The following is a 20,349-nucleotide window of genomic DNA, read 5'->3' as shown; positions in this document are numbered from 1 at the left end:
CATGATGTGGTTTGTATTTTGAGTATCACACTGATTGGATGTTGAGAATGATTATAGAATTTTGACTGTGGAAGCAGCAGTTCTAATTAGGAAGCTATTGCTATAGTCTAGGCAAGGGGTAATGGTGTTATAGTGGCAGCAGAGCAGATGGTGCAAGTAAATACGTATGCTGTGGAAGTGGGGTGTAGGCTCCAGGATTATGTGATGAACTGGATGTGAGCAGGGAGAGGAAGTGAGGAGTAAAGGATGGCTCCATGTTCTTTGGTCTTGAACCAACATGAAAAGTGGCCTTGCTATTTATTTCCTGAGATGGAAAAGAGGGCAACTAGACCAGGCTTGGGGGGTTGAAATTAATTTAACATCATGATGGTAAATGTTACCTGTGCAGCCTGGAAAAGGGCAGCTTTTCTGTTGAACTTGAGTTCTTCATTTTACACTCTGTTGACTGTAGGAGTAGTGATAGATTGACTAAAGGTGGCCACTGAACACACTGAATGAGTTAATATGTTCTTCCAGATGTCAAATCATGTGGTTGGAATAGTCTCCTTTATTTCATGGATGAGAAACCAGAGGCTTAGATCAAAGAGTGAGATGGTGGCAAAGCTCACACTGGGATTCAAGGAGCCTTATTTCTGATCTAGGTTTTTTAAAATGTATCTTTTTCTCCATACTGTCTTCCTAGGTTGACTTAACATGGGAAAACGATGGATAGGACAATAAAGGGCTTAGAATACGAAGTTTCCATGATACAGAATAATTAAAGATTTTGCAAAAGAGAGGGACATGAACAGAGTTCCATGTAGGAGAATCAATATGACTTGATGTGTGGTTGATAAAACGGGTGGAAGGACTGGAATTCAGGAGACTGATTCTTTCCTTTTATTGCAGGGAGCTACTGCAGTAGTCTAGGAAAGGTAAAATAAAAGCCTGAGGTAAATTTTGGAGCAGTGGGAACATAAGAAGAAATGATGGTTTGTGTATATCCAGTAGAAAAACCCTGAGTAGAAAGCCAGAATACCTGGATTTTTTTTTTCAAGCAACTATTTATGTTTCCTGACCATCATGAGAAGCTTGAGCAAGAATTGAGTTTCAATATATTTTTGACTTTAAACAATCCAAACTTTTGTCCTATTCTGCCAAGTAGATAGCATAAAATCACATTATAAATCCAAAGTGCTAAATTCAAAGGAACACCAAAAAAAATGAAAACTTCATAGCAGCTCCATGTGAAATGCACTGACTTTTTGTATGTTGTTTATTCTCTATAGTACTTACAGCTACGATTCAACAAACCAGTCCGCTATGCAGCAACAGTCATCTACATTGTGCAGACGGTAAGGAGAAGGCGGCTGCAGATGTGGGATTGTGGGCTGACAAGGCACAGGTTTGCGTGTTTTAGGGGATAGTTAACCCAACTAAAGGGGAGACTTCATACTAAGAAGAAACTACATTCTTTCAGGGCTAGCCCTTTCAAGATATGTGATTAATAAAGAGTCACCTGTTGCATATGCCCCACAAGTACGTACAAATAACAAACAAGTGTGTATCAAAACCACACACACACAAAACATTTGCTTAAAATTCATATCACTTGTACAGGATAACCTGTACAAGTACAATTAACCTGTACAAGTTGTATATAAAGATAGGGAATGGTCTGTTAACTGATTTCTTTTTCTGTTTTTTTTTTAATTGTTCAATTACAGTTGTCCCCACTTTCCCCCTATTACTCTTCTCCACACTACCCACCCCCACCTCCACACTACCCACCCCCACCTCCCACATTTAGTCCTCCCCCCCCACCATTGTCTTTGTCCATGGGTCCTTCATACATGTTCCTTGATGACCCTTGTCCTTCCTTTCTCCATTATCCCTCTCCCGTAGACCCTCTGATTACTCTCAGTTTGTAATTGATTTCTTCTTTTAAACTAGCTGAGTTGAACCAGATATACTCATTTTTAAAAAATCTCATTTGAAGGCAATATTTCCAAACCAATATGACCACTTTCTTCTTTTGGACTCCTCTCCTGCCTCCCAGGCTTGGGGGTACCTTCATGTAGCCTCAAGGTTACCTGGGGCATGCCGTTGGTGCATTTCCACAGCTCAGGAAGCACTTTCTGCTAAAAGATAACCTTCCTGTTTCTGAATCGAAACTCCCACTCAGGGACTGAAGGATTTGAGGGAGACAAAATGTGGAAAATAATGCTCCTTGACCTGCTCACAGGTATTTGCTTTTTAAAACCCTCATATACATTTCTAAATGGTGAAATTTTATTTAAAATAGAGTGGAACTGCACCCACTTCCATCAGTGTGTGGTTGCCATTCCGGGAGTTAGAAGGTGTACCTGGTGCATGGTTGTAATTTTCTTTGCACAGTACTTCCTCCTCATGGACGCTTTTCAAATTCACTCCAGCATCCATATTTTACAAACTGTTAACCATATTTGTGCCATTGTGATGTGTGCTAGAGGGAGAGAGAGAGAGAATCAAAAACTTGAAACCCAGTTTTTTATTCTTTGGAAGTATACAAAATCTAGCTATAAAATCTCAAAATTTGCAGCCATCTTAAAAACCCCACCCTATTAGATATTCCTCCATCTAGTCGTTACACCCCTTCTGCAAACTCGTTACAGTGGTCACCAACTTCCAAATGAGAATGGATGGGAATGAAATGTTTGGCAAACAAGGTGAAGGAAATATCTCTACAGTCAATAAAAAACTTTCTAGGCAGCTTTCCTTTCTGTGTCATTTTTCTCAGTGATCACCTAATTCTTGTTTCTCCACCAGATTCTCTACACAGGAGTGGTGGTGTATGCTCCCGCCCTGGCGCTCAATCAAGGTGAGTTGTCCATATTTCCTTGGGTACTGCCCACCATTTTTGTGCCTGCATTCTCACCTTGAGAAATAAACATAAAGAATCTTGGGGAGACATTCCTGTTTTTAGGCTGCTTTGAATTACTGTAGGAGTCACGATATAAAATTCTCAAAATGGAACCTTGAAAGTATTGCAAATAATGATTGGTTTTGCGCACATGGTTCCACACACACAATTTAATTGTTGTTTGTTTTGTTTTGTAATCACTGTAACACTGGCAGGTTTGGTATGGTATGGACACATGACTAAATAAGGTCACCTATACAAATGGTGATTTCTCAGTGCTTTCATGAAGTTGATAATCTGACTACAACAATAAAATGTGCTTGAAGTAATTACTTCAAAATTGATACTTGACCCCTTTGAGAGAATAGAATCCTGGACACAAAAAGGGAAAAGAAGTGAAATAAATTTCATAATGATACCTATCAGATTGAGAGTTCTCAATATTCCATTGAATTAGAGTATCTACTTATATTGAGAAATATCAGTTCATGGCTGATGTTTAATTGGTTTCAAAGTATTCACACTAACTTTGTTAAGGATAAACAAACACAAGTATTTGGTGCAGATTGCAACCTCCAGAATTTTAGGAGGAAAAATTTGACTTTTAACGTTATGTGAAATTTGTAAACTGGGTTGATGGATAATAATATAATAATCTTATCAGGAGTGAGAAAATTTAAGAAAAAACTCTTATTTTCATTTGCCTACAAAGAACACTGACAAAAATACTGACGTTTCTTTTGCTTTTCTCAGAAAAAAAAACTTCTTTCAATATTTTTTCTCCTTTTGCAGTGACTGGGTTTGATCTCTGGGGCTCCGTGTTTGCAACAGGAATTGTTTGCACATTCTACTGTACTCTGGTATGTACCTAGCTGTGAAAAAGTATTTAGCACTATCTCCTAATACAGGATAAGGGCAAATCTCCAGCAGTAGGGCTTCTAAATATAGCAGAAACTGCTATTGCAAAATTAAACACAAGTATGCTGTCTTATCTGTTACTCTTTCCTGAGGAAGGTGCTGTTGTTTTATTTAAAACTATTTTTGGTATCAACCATTAGTGGAATTTAAGCTCTGAGCTCATTTGAGAAAACCATGGCTAAGAGAACACTTAATGAATAAAATACCTCCTTGATCAGAGGATTAGGTGACCAAATGCAACTTCTGGGGAAAAAATGCTCATTAATAGTGATTCTACACCATGAGTAGAATTTATACTTCACTGTCTAATGGTTGAGAAATGCGAAATGCATATGCGAATAATCAGGGGTAGCTGGCACTTTGTAAACCTGAGAATTCCACAGCTTGCTTCTGTCTCTTATTTATGGACTTGGCTTTACACATGCTCAATGTTTAACTAAGGGACCTGGTGGTGTAGGCAATATATTTATATAATTGCTACCATTAGTTTAGTTCAACAAACATTCATGGAGCACCTCTTATTTGCCATGCCCTGCAATGGGAATCTCTCTTCCCCTGTGTCATTGCCACCATATACAATCCAAAGGCTATAACTAACCAGTTGAGAATATGGCAATGGATCCCAGATAGTTGGATTCTCTTTCTTCCTTTTTAGAGAGAAGTAAAGTACTTGATATGTTATCATGTAGTAGACCTGTATGTATTTTGGCATTATGTGCTTACTACATACTTTTTGAATATATATCATGAGAATACATAATTAAAAAATGCCCCTATCTCTCTCTTTCATACTTGCATTCCCACCATTTGTTTACACTATAAAGTTTTATCTTAGCTCGTTTCCATTCCATCCCCACTACCATACCATTCTACTCCAGACACACAGCTCCTCCCCAGGTTAAAAATAGGCTCCTGTTCCTTAAGCATCTGGCATTATCTGAGATTAATTGCTCTGACATACCTGCTCATGCGATGATAAGGAGATGCATTGCTAGGGGTGCTAAATGCTGACTTCTTAGCAACAATAGTGAAAGACAGAGATAGTGGAATAATATCATCAAAGCACTGAAGTGAAAAAAATTGTCACCTTACAATTGTGTATTTAGCAAACCAATATTTCAGGAGCTGACCCTCAGGAACCAAGAGAACTTACCACTAAAATATCTTCACTTGAGAAGAACCTAGAGGAAGTGCTGTGGGAAGAGAAAAATCATTGAGTTTTATATAAAAAAGTAATAAGATAATAAAATAGTAAACATTTAGAAAGTCTAGCCAAGCAATTTTTGGTACTTAATGATAATAGTTTTAAAGTATAGTGTAATTTATATAACATCTAATTACATATAACATTTTGTAATATTAAAAATATTATAATTGTTATTATTACATGTAATTTGGGGATGAAGACAAAGAATAATCGCCTGCTGAACAACAATAGTGTGTAAAATCAGAAAGAGACTAAGCAGACTTAAAGATTTTATAAGCCTTGAATTGACATTTCTTAAATTTAGACTCTAAATTAAAAATTGTATGGGGACTCATTTAAATGAAATGATCAAAGTGAAAAAAATGTCATTAAAATAATAACTAAAGAAAACTTCAACTGATTTAAGCAAGAGAAGAAAAGAGGGTGGGGAGGGGAAGCATAGAGAAAACAGAACACATAGAAACCCAAAAGTAACATGTCAGAAACAAGTCTGGATATTTTAATAACCAGAATAAGTTAAAATGAACTAACTCTATTACTTCTTATTTGGTTTCAGTGCTTCCCTCCACCCTACCTGCCTCTGACAGATTAATCTGGAAACATCCATTTCTTCAAGCCACTTGACAACTAATTCTCTTCTTGCTTCCCATTGTTTACAGGATCAAGTATCAGCTTCTTAGCCTAGTGCTGGAAACATTTCTTTCTGTGAATAAATCCACCCATCTAATCCCTTCCCACCACACCCCTGTTCCTTCTCTCTGCTCCATAGCCAGGTTAGAGGCTCCCATGTCTCACCAAAGGGTGGCTTATGTCTACCACTTTTGCCGGGACATACTGCGGACTCTTTACACTGGTAATCTTGTGGCTGCCTGGCCTAAAACAAATGGTGGGAAGAGATTAAGGAAATAGGAAGTGACACTTGCCATTCAGGGGTATGCAATCTAGTAAACACTGGATGTCAAACAGCACAGACAGATTAAATACTTAGTGATACTATGGCACAATCCCGATTAGTGGTGTGTGTGTATGTGGTTGTGTGTGCACACATGCATGTAGGTGGGTGTCTTGCTATGTGAAGGAATCATAGAGTCAGAGCAATTTTCAGGGTGGTTATAACCTATCATTTAATGAAGTTTTGATAAAGTGGTTTGTCTTCATATCACTATCTCTGATGTTGAGATTTCAGTTTGGAAGTTTCAGTGTCTTTAGAGGAAATCAAAATGTTACTATTTGGGGGGTGGGAGTTAAGAAACTATTTTTCGAATCAGAATCTGAACATAATATACAAATCAGGTCCCTCTGGCAGGAACTTTAGTGTATTTTTAAATTGTATTTTAATTGTAATTTCAAAAGAAATGATGGGACAACCCTAATATCATCTTTCTGCTTAAGATGAAGATGAAGCCTGTCATCTTTTCACAGAAGTTCTTGACACTCTGGAGGAGTAACAGGGGAAGATAATTCTATTTTTTATTATTGAAAATGCCATGTCCTTTCATTCTCACAGTGCTATTCATTTTCAAAGCTCTTTTAAGTACATCACTTCACTTAATCTTTCACAATTTGCTCATTCCACCTTCACCAAGGTGCTGTGGGATTTTACACCTGGGTTATTCCACCAGTCTCTTTCTTTCCTCTTTTCTTCTTGTCCACATGTTCTCAACTAGAACTGTACATTAGAATCACTTGGGAACTTTCAAAAAACACTGAGGACTGATTCCTACCCCACACCTCGGTTTATTCAGAATCCTTGGGAAAAGGGCTCAGATATTGTTTTGTTTGTTTGTTTGCTTGCTTTCAGGTTCTCCAAGGAATTCCAAGCACCTCCCTAACCTCTTGCCAATCACACTGCCCTGTGTTGTACTGTTAGTTCCACCTTCCTGAAATTCTGGTTCACTCAACCCACTATTTGACCATCCTCTAGCTCTTAAAACTCCTTTCTCCATGAATACCCAGAATCTATCATACCTTCCTAGTTCTTTCTTCTTCTAAGTGTTCTACCATTTCAGCTTTCCAAAATTTATTCACTGTCTCTAGCTTTACAAAAAGAAATCTCAGGTTGCACAAGCCAGGCCTGGGTGATTATCCTCATTTCCCCCTCACTTGTATTCAGTTAATCACAACCTATGTTGATTTTACCTCCCAAATATCTTTCAAATCCATCAAGTCCTTTCAATCTCTGCCTTATTTCAACCTGTTGTCACGTGGGCAACTAAAATAAACCCTGAGTTGCTCTCTCCACTCCTGTTCTGCTATGGTCCTTGCAATCTACTGTCCACCCAACTACCACTGAAACTACTGTGGAACAAACAAAAGTTTCATCACATAAATCTGTTTCATGCTAATTGCTCTTAAGAAATCATTTAGGTGGCCTTGTCATAATCTGTATGTTCTGGTCTCTAGCAAGTTCAGTAACCTCCCTATGGGCACTCACATATCCCTCAGTCAGTATAGTCTAGCTTTCCTTTACATCCTCAGGCAGTCATGCTTCTCCCCACTTCTCCTCGCTGCTCCCCTGTCCTCTGTGTTCTCTAGACCTGGTAAATTCCCTCTCGCTCTTCAGAGCTTGGCTCCCATGACACTATTTTTTTTTTTTTTTTTGAGAGGGAAGGGAGGGAGACAGAAAGAGAGAGAGAGAGAGAAAGAGAGAAACATCAATGTGCGGTTGCTTGGGGTCATGGCCTGCAACCCAGGCATATACTCTGACTGGGAGTCAAACCTGTGACGCTTTCTTAAGACCAGATCAGGACTCCATACCATACACTTAAGTTACACTTTCCACAATTTTAAGTTAATAGCTATATTATTGTCTAGTATCTGCTTCTGCCACTGGATTATCAAGGAAGTTAAGGGAGTTAATTCAGGAACTAAGGAAGAAATCTGTCTTGTTTAATCCCATACTTAACATCATACATGGCACATAAAAGGTGCTGAGCAACTGTGCTGAAAAAAAAGAAAGGAAAAAAACAGAAGAAAGGAAGGAAGAAAAAGGAAGGAAGAGAGGGAGGAGGAAAGAAGGAAGGAAGGAAGGACACATAGATCATATTAACGGAGTTGGAAGCATTGCAAACTTCCCGCTGAGAACTCACACCCATTATCTCCATTTCAGGGAGGACTGAAAGCAGTGGTGTGGTCAGATGCATTTCAGATGGTTGTCATGATTGTGGGCTTCTTAACAGTTCTCATTCAAGGATCAGCTCAAGTTGGTGGACTTCACAGTGTGTTAGAGCTATCAGCAAATGGATCTCGACTAAACATAATTGAGTATGTTTAATGCTACTTTTTCATCTTTTATAAAGATTTAGCTACATGTCCTAATCCCCTAAAAAGTCTTTGTTCACTCTCTTCTCTCTGCCTTGTAGCTTTGATATAGACCCTCTCAGGCGACACACTTTTTGGACAATATCAGTGGGAGGAACTTTTACCTGGCTTGGGGTCTATGGAGTTAATCAGTCAACCATCCAGCGATGCATTTCCTGCAAAACAGAAAAGCATGCTAAGCTGTAAGTTATTAATAAAAACACTTCTGCATTTTCTCTACCTTACTGGGTATTCATTAATGCTTCCTAATGTTGTATGCAATAAGAGAAACAGAAAGATTCATTTAACCCTTCCAACAATATTTTGAGGTATGTATTATTACTCCCATCCCAGCAAGGAATTATTAGAGCTGGGATTTGAACTTAATAGTATGTTTGTCTTTGTTCTCCATCGTTTTCTGCCTCTATTTATTGAGAAATGACAGGGTTAAATTAGGTGCTGTGTGTAGCAATGAACACAAAATTCTAAAGTTCCAGCCATCCCTGACTTGTCGGGTGCTTTCAACTTTTCCTAGAGCAGGAAAGAGTCACTGAATATTTCTGCAACTGACTTTTAAGTACCTTCAATGCACACTTTCTTATTTCAACCAAATGAAATGAAGTTGCTTGGACATGGTTCACCAATTTGTAACTTAAATTCTAAAAGTGAATATTTCACTTTATATGCTTCACACATTCTCAGAAGGAAGAAGTGAAAGCATTACTAGTGTTTCAGCAATTCCTAGCAGCATATTTATGTCTGATGATAAATAATATTAACAAACTCTCTAAACACATGATCATCATTTGATCAAATAGCTGAGTTAATGAAAATGTATTAACATCAAATATGTCTCTTTGATATTAAGATTCATATAAAATTAAAACTCATTTAAACCTCCGCTTTAAAATAGACGAGAGTTGAAGGTAGAACTTATATGCTAGGCCTGTTCGTAGGAAATGGCACTCTGAGGGTAGGAGGAGTTGATACCGGTTATCAGATCCCTCCCCAGCACTATTCCATCTCCCTGCTAAGATGAGTACATCCACATACACACACATTTATTTTCTATTCCCATAGCCTTTGTTTACTTTCTTTACATTTCTTATATCTTACATGTGACTCGAGGATAACCTCATTCGTTTAGTTCATGTCAGAGATTATTGCTTGGCTCCAGTCCAAGAATATCGCCTCCAAGATTGTGGGTTCTGTGTGCTCACTGCTTGCTGTACTGCAAGTACTCAGAAGAAGCTGGTACAGAGCGTTTGCCTGAACACAACCAATGCAATTCATAGGTATTGATCACTTTATGTATCAAGTGTATTCCCAAAAGGCTATCTCTAATTCAATCCCTCCACACACACAAAAACAAATGAAACTCAAAGATAAATATTGTAAGACTGCCCCCAAGAGAATAACTTTTGAGGTAAAACTCTTTGCTAATGTAAATAATGTAACATAGAAACTAATCAATGGGATAATTATTGAATATATTTGCTTCAATAATGAATACTTAGATTTCAGGGCTTTCTGAAAGTTGGGTATACCTATACAGCACAGGCTTTAGGGGACTTTGAAATGAAGGTGTGCTCCTTACACTTGAATGTGGATGCACTTAAGTCCCTTCATTTAATGACTGGGTCCAAGAAAATGTCTGGTGCTTCTCTCCTGGTCCTCTGCCACTGGAGCCAGAATGAGACTTTTATTCTCTCAGGCATTGTAAAGCTAGCCTGCTTGCAAGTCTATTTTCAGATTGAGAAAATGAGTAAGTTTTTTACTTTCACATGACAGTAATAAATACAAAATAACCATAGGCTACTGCAAAATCATATGCATAACTATAATTAAGCATATCTATGTGCTCTAGAATAAAACGAATTGCTCCCCAAAATATGGATAAAATGACCTTAAGGCTCTTCACACTTTCTATTTTCTTACAAACAAACAAACAAACAAACAAACAAATGAAAAAACCCATCAACTTCACATTTCATCTGAATTAATCTCCAAAGTGAGTATTTCCAAAATTTATCTGTGTCTGCATTCACCTTCTTATTCCTCTGGAAGAAAATACGTTAAAATGTAAGTTGGTTTTTTGACAGTTTCCTGAATTGATTGGGAGGGGCATCAGTTGAAGTTATATGTGAGTGATTGTTATATGAAATTTCATCTAAGAAAATAGATCTCACACCACACATTGAGACTTTGCAGAAAAACTCCCAATTTAAAAAAAAAAATCCATCAAATCTACTTCAATCAAATTTTGTAACCAGTCTAAAATTGTAATGTTCTCAAACAAAAAAACAAGAGCAAAAGTATAAAATGTAATAATTCTTGAAGGCTGTAAAATTTTATTTTAAAGCAAGAAGGCCAAAAAAGCTTTTATCTTGAGTCTTTGTAATATGGAATAGAGGCTACCGATAGACCTATGTGTTTTTTTCTAGAGCCTTGTACTTCAACTTGTTGGGTCTCTGGATCATTCTGTTTTGTGCTGTATTGTCTGGCTTAATCATGTACAGCTACTTCAAAGACTGCGACCCTTGGACTTCTGGCATTGTCTCAGCACCAGACCAGGTACATGTTACTGTCGGGCCCCTGGGAACAGCTGAAATGAGTATGCTTCTAGTCATTGATGGGTAATGTGGGGTCTTCTTCTTTTTCCACCTGGACCAAAAGACTACATTTCTTTTCTCTCCTCCTGGGTGATATCACCACACCTTAGGTTCTAATATGCGGGATTAGACATATAAAATAAAAAAGGTGCGTCACCTTGCCCTTGAAGATGAGGCCAGGAGCTAGGGTAAGGCTGAGGACAAAGAAAGGTGACATTGAACTAAAGGGTTTGGTTGTCAAAGCTACCTTTCAACTCTCTGTAGACATCTCAAGGTTGATTAATGGTGCTTTGGTCTTAAATGTAACAAAATGAGCCATATTCCTCCAGTGCTTCAGCTCATGTCTTCTCATCACAGCTTAAACAGTATCACCCCAATGTACTCCACTAAACATTCTCTTAAAAATTCCCTTTGTAGACAAATGTTCAGGAGGACCAGTCATCTCGTCTGTCTTCCCCCATATCTTCCGCTGTCTTACCCTATCTTATGGGGCTTTGCTCTCACAAATCAGGCTACAAAGTAGAACCATAGCACCTAGATTCCCTGAAGACCTGATTTAAGCATTTGTTTCTAGGCTTTACTTACTAAATTTAAGGGTAAACAGATAAGAAAATATCATACATCGCAAACAGAAGAAACATTTTTAAAGTTTCTGAACTTCCTAAAGTTTGTCCAGCCTTTTTTTTCTGTCTCATTTCTGCCCCTCCCCCTTCCCTACAGCTGGACCTCAGGTGCATGGAATTGGATTGGTCATAACCTCATTTGCTAGTACGTAACAACCTTAGTCCATGCAAACTCCTCTGTTAATATTAATTGTGTATTTTTCACTTCCTTTTGCTAAAAAGCAACATTTGCATAGTTCAGACACCGAAGATGAGACCACTAACCCTATCTTGTTTGCCTCCTTGTCAGCTGATGCCATATTTTGTCATGGAGATATTTGCCTCAATGCCTGGACTACCAGGACTTTTCGTGTCCTGTGCCTTCAGTGGAACTCTGAGGTTAGTGCATTGCTAGCACCCTGCTGCGATGATAATGACAGTGCAACAAGGGTGATTGGGTGATGGTGGTAGTAAATCACTAGTATTTAACGAGTATTTACTGTGTGTCAACTTGTGCTGCTCAATACTTTATTTGTGTTTGCTTGTTAGTTGTTACACTATATGTGAGAATGAAACTTTACTCACATTATCATCAGTTTACAGATAAGAAAACTGAGATTTAGCACGGTAGACAACTTAACCATGGGACATAGTAAACTGCAGGGGCAGGACATAAACCTAGGTGTGCCTGCACATTAAACTTTTCTTTTATCTGATTAATGCTGTCTAATAGCAACTGCCCCTACAATTGCACACCACCTTTATGCTAGGCAGCTCACTCTGGCAGCATTTGCCATCCAGTCATGATGTATTTCTGCAGATCCATCCTTTGCAATCCATTCTCCCCATTTTCACTCAGGCAGCTAACGACTCCCACCCTCCATAGGTAGATTTTATTCTAAGGTTTATGTTATGCCAGGCACAATTGGTGATGGCAGGGATGCGGGGATACTGCGGAGAACAAGGCTGACATTGCCCTCATATAGAGTTTGCATTCTAATTGACATAGAAAGTGGACAATATATAAGAGGACAAGATAAACAAGATATAGTTTGATAACAAATAATATAAAGGAAATAACAGAGTTATTTCCTAGATATCCTAGAGAAAGATGAGGCCTGGGGGATTCTGTTTTTAAGATTCTGTTTTTAAGATAGCATCTTTAGGTGCCTCCTGTTTGGGTCTGTGACTTGTGTGATGAGATTGGAAGCATGTGAAGCAGCTAGCTCCGTGAAGACCACAGGCAGGCTTACAGGCAGCGGGAGAAGCAAATTCCAAAGCCCCTGGAAAAGAAACTGTGTGGAAATGTCAGGAACAAACAGAAGGGTTAAAGCTGAGGAACTGGGAGGAGAGCAGATGGGGATGAGTTTGAACAGGTGAACAGGCATCCGATCATGAAATGGTAGAGTTTGCATTTCAAATTAAGTGGGAAGACATTAGAAGGTTCGAAACAAGGGAGTGAGTGATGTCATACAATTGAAGACTAAGTTTTCTGTGTGGGGAAGGGCTTACAATAAAAGCCCGAGTAGTAAAAGTGAGTGACTCGTTAGGAAGCATTTGTCTTCATCCAAGTGAGAAATGATAGTGACTTGGAGAAGGGTAGGGGCAACAGTGTTAAGGGCAATGCACTAAAGCAGTGAGGTAGTGTCATTACTTTCCTTTAAGCCAGACTTACTGCCTTTAAGAACCAGAGACTCAGCTAGTGAGAAAAGTCTTATTTCCCTTCCTGGAACTCTGTTGCACAGAATCAATTATAGGATTGGTTAAAGGCCAAGTTTAACATAGTAAATTGATCAGGGTCAAAATTCAAGCAGCACCAGAGGACAAAAGTAAAAACTGTACCTTATCCTTCAAATCCCTTGTCCCACCCCACAAAATTAACCACTATTAGTAATTTCTCGTTAACAAATCAGAAAATGTCTTCGCTTATGTGAACATATGTACCTTTTAGCATACAAGAGATCACATTGCATATACTATTCCATTTTTAAATTAATATAATTTAAGAATCTTTCTGTATCTGTAGATCTACCCTATTCATTGTTTGATCTACCAGTCCTTTGATGTAAAGCATAACTAACAATGCATATGAGTTAGTTTGTTTAGGCTGCTGTAACAGAATACCGCAGACTGGGTGGCTTATAAACAATGAAAATGCATTTATCATAGTTCTCAGGGCTAGGAAGTCTAAGATCCAGGCACCGGCAGATTTGGTGTCTGGTGAGGACACACTTTCTGGTTCAAATGTGGCTGCCTTCTTGCTGAGCCCTCACACCTTAGAAGGGATGATGGAGCTTTCCATAGAGTCTTGTTAATGGTCTCTCACTGATCCCATTCATCAGGGCTCCACCCTCATGGTCTGATTAAGTGTCAAAGGCCCCACCCCCAAATACTGTCCATTGGGAATTAGGCTCCAACATAAGAGTTTTGGCAGGACATCGCACACCACATTGTATGTCTTTCTGAAATTGTGCGAGGATATATGTAGGCTACATTATAAGAGGTGGAATTACTGTGTCAAAATACATATTCATTTAAAACTTTTCATGGACATTGCTAAATTAACTTCCAAAAATTTGTACTATTTTATACACTGAAAAGAAAACACTAGTGTAACTCTTTCCCCACACTACTATCAATATTGAGTACTGTGACACTGGTAAACTTGTCAGCCTGATAGTTGAAAAACGATAACTAATTTAACTATGAATTCCCTTCATCATAAATAGGATTGACAACATTTCCCTAATTTAATTGGTCATTCATTTTCTTTTGTTTGTTTTGAAAAATACCAATTCATTTACTCAGGAATTTTTTTCTTTTGAGTTTTCCTCTTTATAAATCTGAAAATACTTTTTGACATGTCTTGTTTTTCTCATTTGTTCTTTATGCATTGGTTTTATTAATGGTATTTTGAGTATTTGGAGATTTCATTTTATATTTATTAATCAATTATTTTATATTACAGTTTCTAGTTAATATCTTTCTCAGAAAGGCTCCCATGCCATGATTATAAATAATCACACAGACTTTATTCTAATATATTAATGCTTTTTTTAAATGTTAAATATTATTAAATCATCTAGACTAAACATGTGACATGAGGAATGTAGTTTCTGACCCATATTTTTTGTTAGTTACCAGTTGTCCCATTATTTTTTCACTAAAAACCAAAAAAAAAAACCAATTCTCACTACTGATTTGAAAAGTCACTTTTAGTACATCCTACATTTTTCCATGTGTTCAGGACTTCTGGATTCCCTTTTATATTCTTTCGATCTATTTGTCTACAGTTATGGCAATTCTAATAATTTTAGCAATTGTGCTTTAAAATATGATTTAAAAACTATGAGGCTCATAATTATTAATTACCTTTCTTTTACAGAAGTTCCCTTGATATTTAGTTTTTTTCCTAATTATTTTCAATTATTATTTTAATTTTTTTAGGATTTGATTGTACTGAAATCATATCTGCAAATATTTTCGTGTTTTTCTTTTTTTAAATAATTATGCTTCTATGTTAATTCTCACATATAACTGTGCTTTGAGGGCAATGATAATTGAGAAATGGCAGAAATCCTTGTTTTGTTGTGTTGTTTTGTTGTGTTGTTTTGTTATGTAATTTAATGGGAATATTTCTTGGATCCTATAGTTAAACATGATTTTAGATTTTGATTTGAAATATATATACATTTTAAAATATTTAAATAAATTAATAAAATTGTAAAAAGGGACAAAAATGCATACATTTATTCTACTTTTAGGAAATATTTTTATCAGGGATGATATTGAATTTTGGTAAAATTTTGGAAATTTTAAAATAGATACTTTGAAAATTTTTATGCTTTGACATATTGATAGTGTGTTGACAAATTTTCAAACTAGAAACTTCTTGAATCCATATAATGACTGCAACTTACTAATGTTGTAATTTTAATTTAGCATACTGTTGAATATTTTACTCTGTTTTTTCAGAATTCTAAATTAGCAACACAAAGTGATATTGCCTGTGGTGCTGGCATTAGGACCTCAAGGAAACTAAAGATGGAATCAATGAGTACTAGAGGATCACACACTAGCAGGGGTGACACTAGCTTTTCAATTTGTCCCTTTCCAGAGAGCGTTGTTTTTTGTCTTACTCCAAGACTGACTTTCTTCAGACTCCTGAAATACAGCTGTCAACAGATTAAACCTCTTAAAGATTCCAAGAAAGAGATGCCCTCAGGAGTATATAACATAGAGAAACTATTTCTGCTACAATGTTCAGGAGAGTATTGGATTAGGCAAAGGGGAAGGCAAGAATAGGATACAGACATAGTGGTGGAGCGATAGGAAAAAAATCTTTCTACCATCTTATAGCAGTTTTAGAATTTGAGAAATTGACATATGATTAATACACCTGACTGCAAAAACAACCCAGCAGAGGTTCTAAAGATCTGATCTTTCTGGGCCAAATTTAGCTTTTTGTTCCCTCCTTCATGATAGATTCAAGGGTTAACCACGGTATTTGCAACTTTCATGTAATTAATTCTGAGACATGCGTGTTGGGAGCATGGGTGTTCTTTTTATTTGATCACCTGCTTTCCTTACTTGACTTCCATGAAGCTGCAGGGAACATATACCAGGCCTCGATTCTCAGGAAAATAAGAATGATATATACTTACAGTTTCAATTCCCAGAAATGGGTCTTAGGAAGTTTGTACTTACTATATCTGTCATTTAGGGATGGAACTATTAAATAATGCATAAGATGGACCCTTGGAACTATTCCAACTGAAGTAACCCACAGCTAAGATTAACTACTATTATCCAGCATTACCAAAAAAAAAGAAGTTTCAACTTGCTTTCATACACTTGGCACAGCTATAACAAGTCTTCAAATGTGAATTGGAGGATAACAAAAGAACTAATAATGAATGCCAATGGAAAACTTACAAATGGTTGGCCAGGGTTTGTTCAACATCTTGTTAGTTTTCTAGAACTTCTGTTTGTGGTTGTGATTTTGGCTCATGTGAATTTACATAGTTATCTATTCTACTAGCTGAAATATTCCTGGCCTCTATAAGGGATTCAATAAGCTTTCATGTTATTCTGCAAAGAAAATGACAACTTTCAGGTTCTCTCTCACCTAAGTGAGTTTTAGAGCCATAGAACCGAACTCTGATGGGAAAGTCAGAACTTTTATGAGTTTAGGTCTTTGACACTTTCCCAGCCTTATCTTTTGTCCTTTAACCCCTTAAAGGGGTTAATTGCTGGCTAATTAAAAGGGTTAAAGGGGTTGATTGCTGGCTAGCCACTCTGATGGCTGCAGATCGTTGAGTCCAACAAACTTTCAGACATTTAAATGTAATTTTCCCTTTGTTCTAGAACATCTTTTTCTTAGTTTGCATGTGTGTGCATGCTTGTGTGTGCATGTGTGTGTGTGCATGGGTGTTTTCAGTTCCTATTTTAACCATAACTTCCTAAGGTGAGAATCTCCTAACTTCATATTGGTTTAGGTCTCTGCAAGACATGTTATCTTGGCACTTTCTTATTTTCCTTCACAACAGTTTATACAATTGTTAATCAATCACACAATTGTTTTGTTAAATGTCCCTTCCTCCAAAACAAGTGGAAGATCTTTGTTTTCTTGTTCACTAACATATGCCTAGTACCCAGCATGAACAAACAGATGCATGGATGTTATTAATGCATTGATTAGTATAATGAATGGCAAAGTGAACTGACACCTGAGTTAGGATAGTCTCTACATCTTGCTTCAAGTCTAACCTAAGCCCACCATCACACCACACCCAAGCACACACACACATGCACACACGCAATCCCTCTGCTACTGCTTGATAACTCATTTAACATCTTGTTAAGAGAAATGAGTGGGAGTTAAAACAGGAAAACCTAGCTTGTTCAGTGGAGTCTGCGGGAGAATTGAAAGAGCATTAAGCAGAGAAGCAGCTCTGAAGAGCGAGTAGACAGGACATGTGGTTCTCCTGGAGTTCCAGAATGAGGATGTATGTCAGTGTTTGTTGTCTCAGAGCGCTGTCTTATCTATTTGCTCTGGAAAACAGGGCAGGCTGGTGGCTTAGCTTTTATTTAGCTTGGACCGTGTTCTCACTTTTCTCTCCCTGTAGCACCGTGGCTGCCAGCATCAATGCCTTAGCAACAGTGACTTTTGAGGATTTTGTCAAGAGCTGTTTTCCCCATCTCTCCGACAACCTGAGCACCTGGATCAGTAAAGGCTTATGTAGGTATAGCCAGTGAATCTTCATCCCATATCATGAAATGTATGTGTGTGGTACATGCCAAAATCCTACATGTGCTATTCAGGACACAGGCACAAAAGCATGTGAGATACATAAGGAAACACATGCAAATTCTTACACTTGCAAAGATACCAGCAGGGTACCAGGGAAGCATGGCCAGCTAGCTCACCTTTCACCACCCTTATTTTCAGCACTCTTTTGTGCTTGCCCTACATTCTAGATTCATCACTTCGATATCTTTTGATTATGCTATGAACTGATTGTGCTATGTATTGATCATATTAATTTCTCTGTATGGAATATTATTCTACTCACTATTGACAGGCACTTTGTCTAATAAATCCAAATACTTTATTGCCAAACTCCCAGCAATATCACCTCAAAGAATAATTTCTCCTTGCTTAATTGTATGATTGTATATTATATTTATAATTACTATAATACCTATTATCTTAATTATAGTTTTATACAATTTACTTCTAAGTATAAACAAATCATTTGCTTGTTTACTTATATAGGAAATATAGGTAATTTGGAAAAATATATAAACTTCTAAAATAAAATTGTATCTGTGTAATCCTGTCACCTGTTTTTTTAGTTTAAAATTAAAAAATGTTTCTATTGTTACTTTTTTACAAGAAAATTTGCTCTCTATGTTTAGCTTTTCTTTCAGCATAACTTTAAAATAAAACGTATTGCATGTTACCTAACTGTACTCTCCCATGTGGGACTGTGTTACATCTGAAAATGCATCTGGGAAGAATTGACACCTTTGTAAGATTTACATATAACAATAGCATTGAATTTTTTCCATTTAATAATATAATAATTTTGATCCTAGATATTAATAATATTCATGCCTTCCTCTTCCTCCTTCTTGTCCTCCTCATTGATGCCTTCTTATTCCCCTTTCTCTCCCCCTCTTTTGTTCTTCTTCTTCCTCTTCTTCTTCTTCCATTGATGTTGTGAATGAGATGCTTTCTCCATCTCTCCTAAACTGTGTATAATCAATGTGGAAAAGCTGTAGCTTTTTGTTTTTGTCTTATAAAGCATATATCCTTCCATTTACCCAATTATTGTTGATTTCCAAATTTTAATTGGCTTTCTAGTAAGTATGGTCATTGCCTACTAATATTGGTAGCTTTATTCTCCTTATTCTCAAATTTAGGTTGTTTGTTTTTTATTTTTTTTCAGTTTTTCTCTTATTTCAATAGCTTTGTTTTTTAACTCTTCATACTTTAAGAAATTTTTTCCCTTAGTTAATTCTGAATTCTCCACAAAGTAAAGTTTTAACTGTAATAATTTAAATTCTGCTATTATATATTTTGCCACTTAAATTTTATTATAAAAATTGTATCATGCAACAAGGTTTAATGCCTTTTACTATGAGTTCCTATATATATATATCATCCATTAACATTTTTCTAAACTAATTTTTCCTCATATCCATCTAGATCTCTATCCATTTAATAATCCATCATATGTAAATACATTCCCCTAGTTTTTTAGATGCATATTATTAACTAGAATTAAGTAACTGTTTAAAGTTTTCTTTTTAAAATAATTTTTGTTATTATATTACAGCCGTCTCAATTTTTTCCCCTTAGCCCTCCTCCACCCATCCCCTCCCAAAGTTAATTCCCACACTATTGTCCATGTCCGTGGGTCATTCATACATGTTCTTGTCTAGTCCCTTCCCCTTCTTTCCGTGATTCCCCCCATCATTTTCAGTCTGCTCCATGTTTTCATGCCTGTGGTTCTATTTTGTGCATTAATTTATTTTGTTCATTAGATTCCACTTATAGGTGAGATTGTATGGTATTTGTTTACCTGCAATGAAATGGACAGATATTAAGTATGCATTTCCTGAGTTTTGACAACTTCACATACCTGTGCAAACCAACCACTAAAGATATAAATCACTGTCATAACCCTGGAAAGCTCCCTTTTGCTCATCCCAGCCAATCCCTACTCCCCTTCCCCCAGATACTTTCCACAATAGATTGGTTTTACCTCTTCTCACATTTCATGTAAGTGGAATCACACAGTACACACTCTTTTTTGTAAGACTCCTTTCACTCAACAAATTTGAGATTTATTCACATTGTTTTGTGTGTTCATGGTCCATCGCTTTCCATTACTGAGTAGTATGGCATTGTATGGATATAGAGTAGGTTTGTGAGTTTTGTTTGCTTTTTTTTAAGAGAGAGAATGAGGGGGGAAGAGAGAGAGACATCAATTTTTTGTTCCACTTATTTATGCATTCCTTGGTTGACTCTTGTATGTGTCCAGATGAAGGATCGAACTTGTGACCTTGACATATCAGGATGTCACTCTAACCGACTGAGCTACCTGGTCAGGGTCTCTCACAGATTTTTTAAAAACTTTTACTTCTAGTGGTAGACCTGGGCTGTTGTAACTTGAGGTTATAATAAATAAAGCTGCTATGAATACTTTTATACAATCTATTTTTTTGATAAGTACCTAAGAGTGGAAGTGCTTGGTCCACTATCATGGTTTTTATTTCCTTGTAGTCTATCCTTATCACACCTGGATCCATCTTTACCTA

At 37.0% G+C, this 20,349-nt stretch overlaps 1 protein-coding gene across 1 annotated transcript in view; it reads left to right on the top strand.

Annotated features, from left to right (window-relative positions):
- SLC5A12 (solute carrier family 5 member 12) overlaps positions 1 to 20,349 on the top strand; it is a 40,788-nt gene that overhangs the window by 4,556 nt on the left and 15,883 nt on the right. The window contains exons 2-9 of the mRNA XM_028516690.2: positions 1,269 to 1,334; positions 2,788 to 2,839; positions 3,674 to 3,741; positions 8,116 to 8,270; positions 8,369 to 8,509; positions 10,751 to 10,880; positions 11,831 to 11,919; positions 17,649 to 17,761. Of these exons, the coding sequence (XP_028372491.1) occupies positions 1,269 to 1,334; positions 2,788 to 2,839; positions 3,674 to 3,741; positions 8,116 to 8,270; positions 8,369 to 8,509; positions 10,751 to 10,880; positions 11,831 to 11,919; positions 17,649 to 17,761 (814 nt within the window). The remainder of the gene's footprint in view (positions 1 to 1,268; positions 1,335 to 2,787; positions 2,840 to 3,673; positions 3,742 to 8,115; positions 8,271 to 8,368; positions 8,510 to 10,750; positions 10,881 to 11,830; positions 11,920 to 17,648; positions 17,762 to 20,349) is intronic.

The sequence above is a fragment of the Phyllostomus discolor genome, chromosome 6, assembly GCF_004126475.2.
Source record: "Phyllostomus discolor isolate MPI-MPIP mPhyDis1 chromosome 6, mPhyDis1.pri.v3, whole genome shotgun sequence".
NCBI classification, from domain to species: Eukaryota; Metazoa; Chordata; class Mammalia; order Chiroptera; family Phyllostomidae; genus Phyllostomus; species Phyllostomus discolor.
This window is presented reverse-complemented; position numbering and strand designations above follow the sequence as displayed.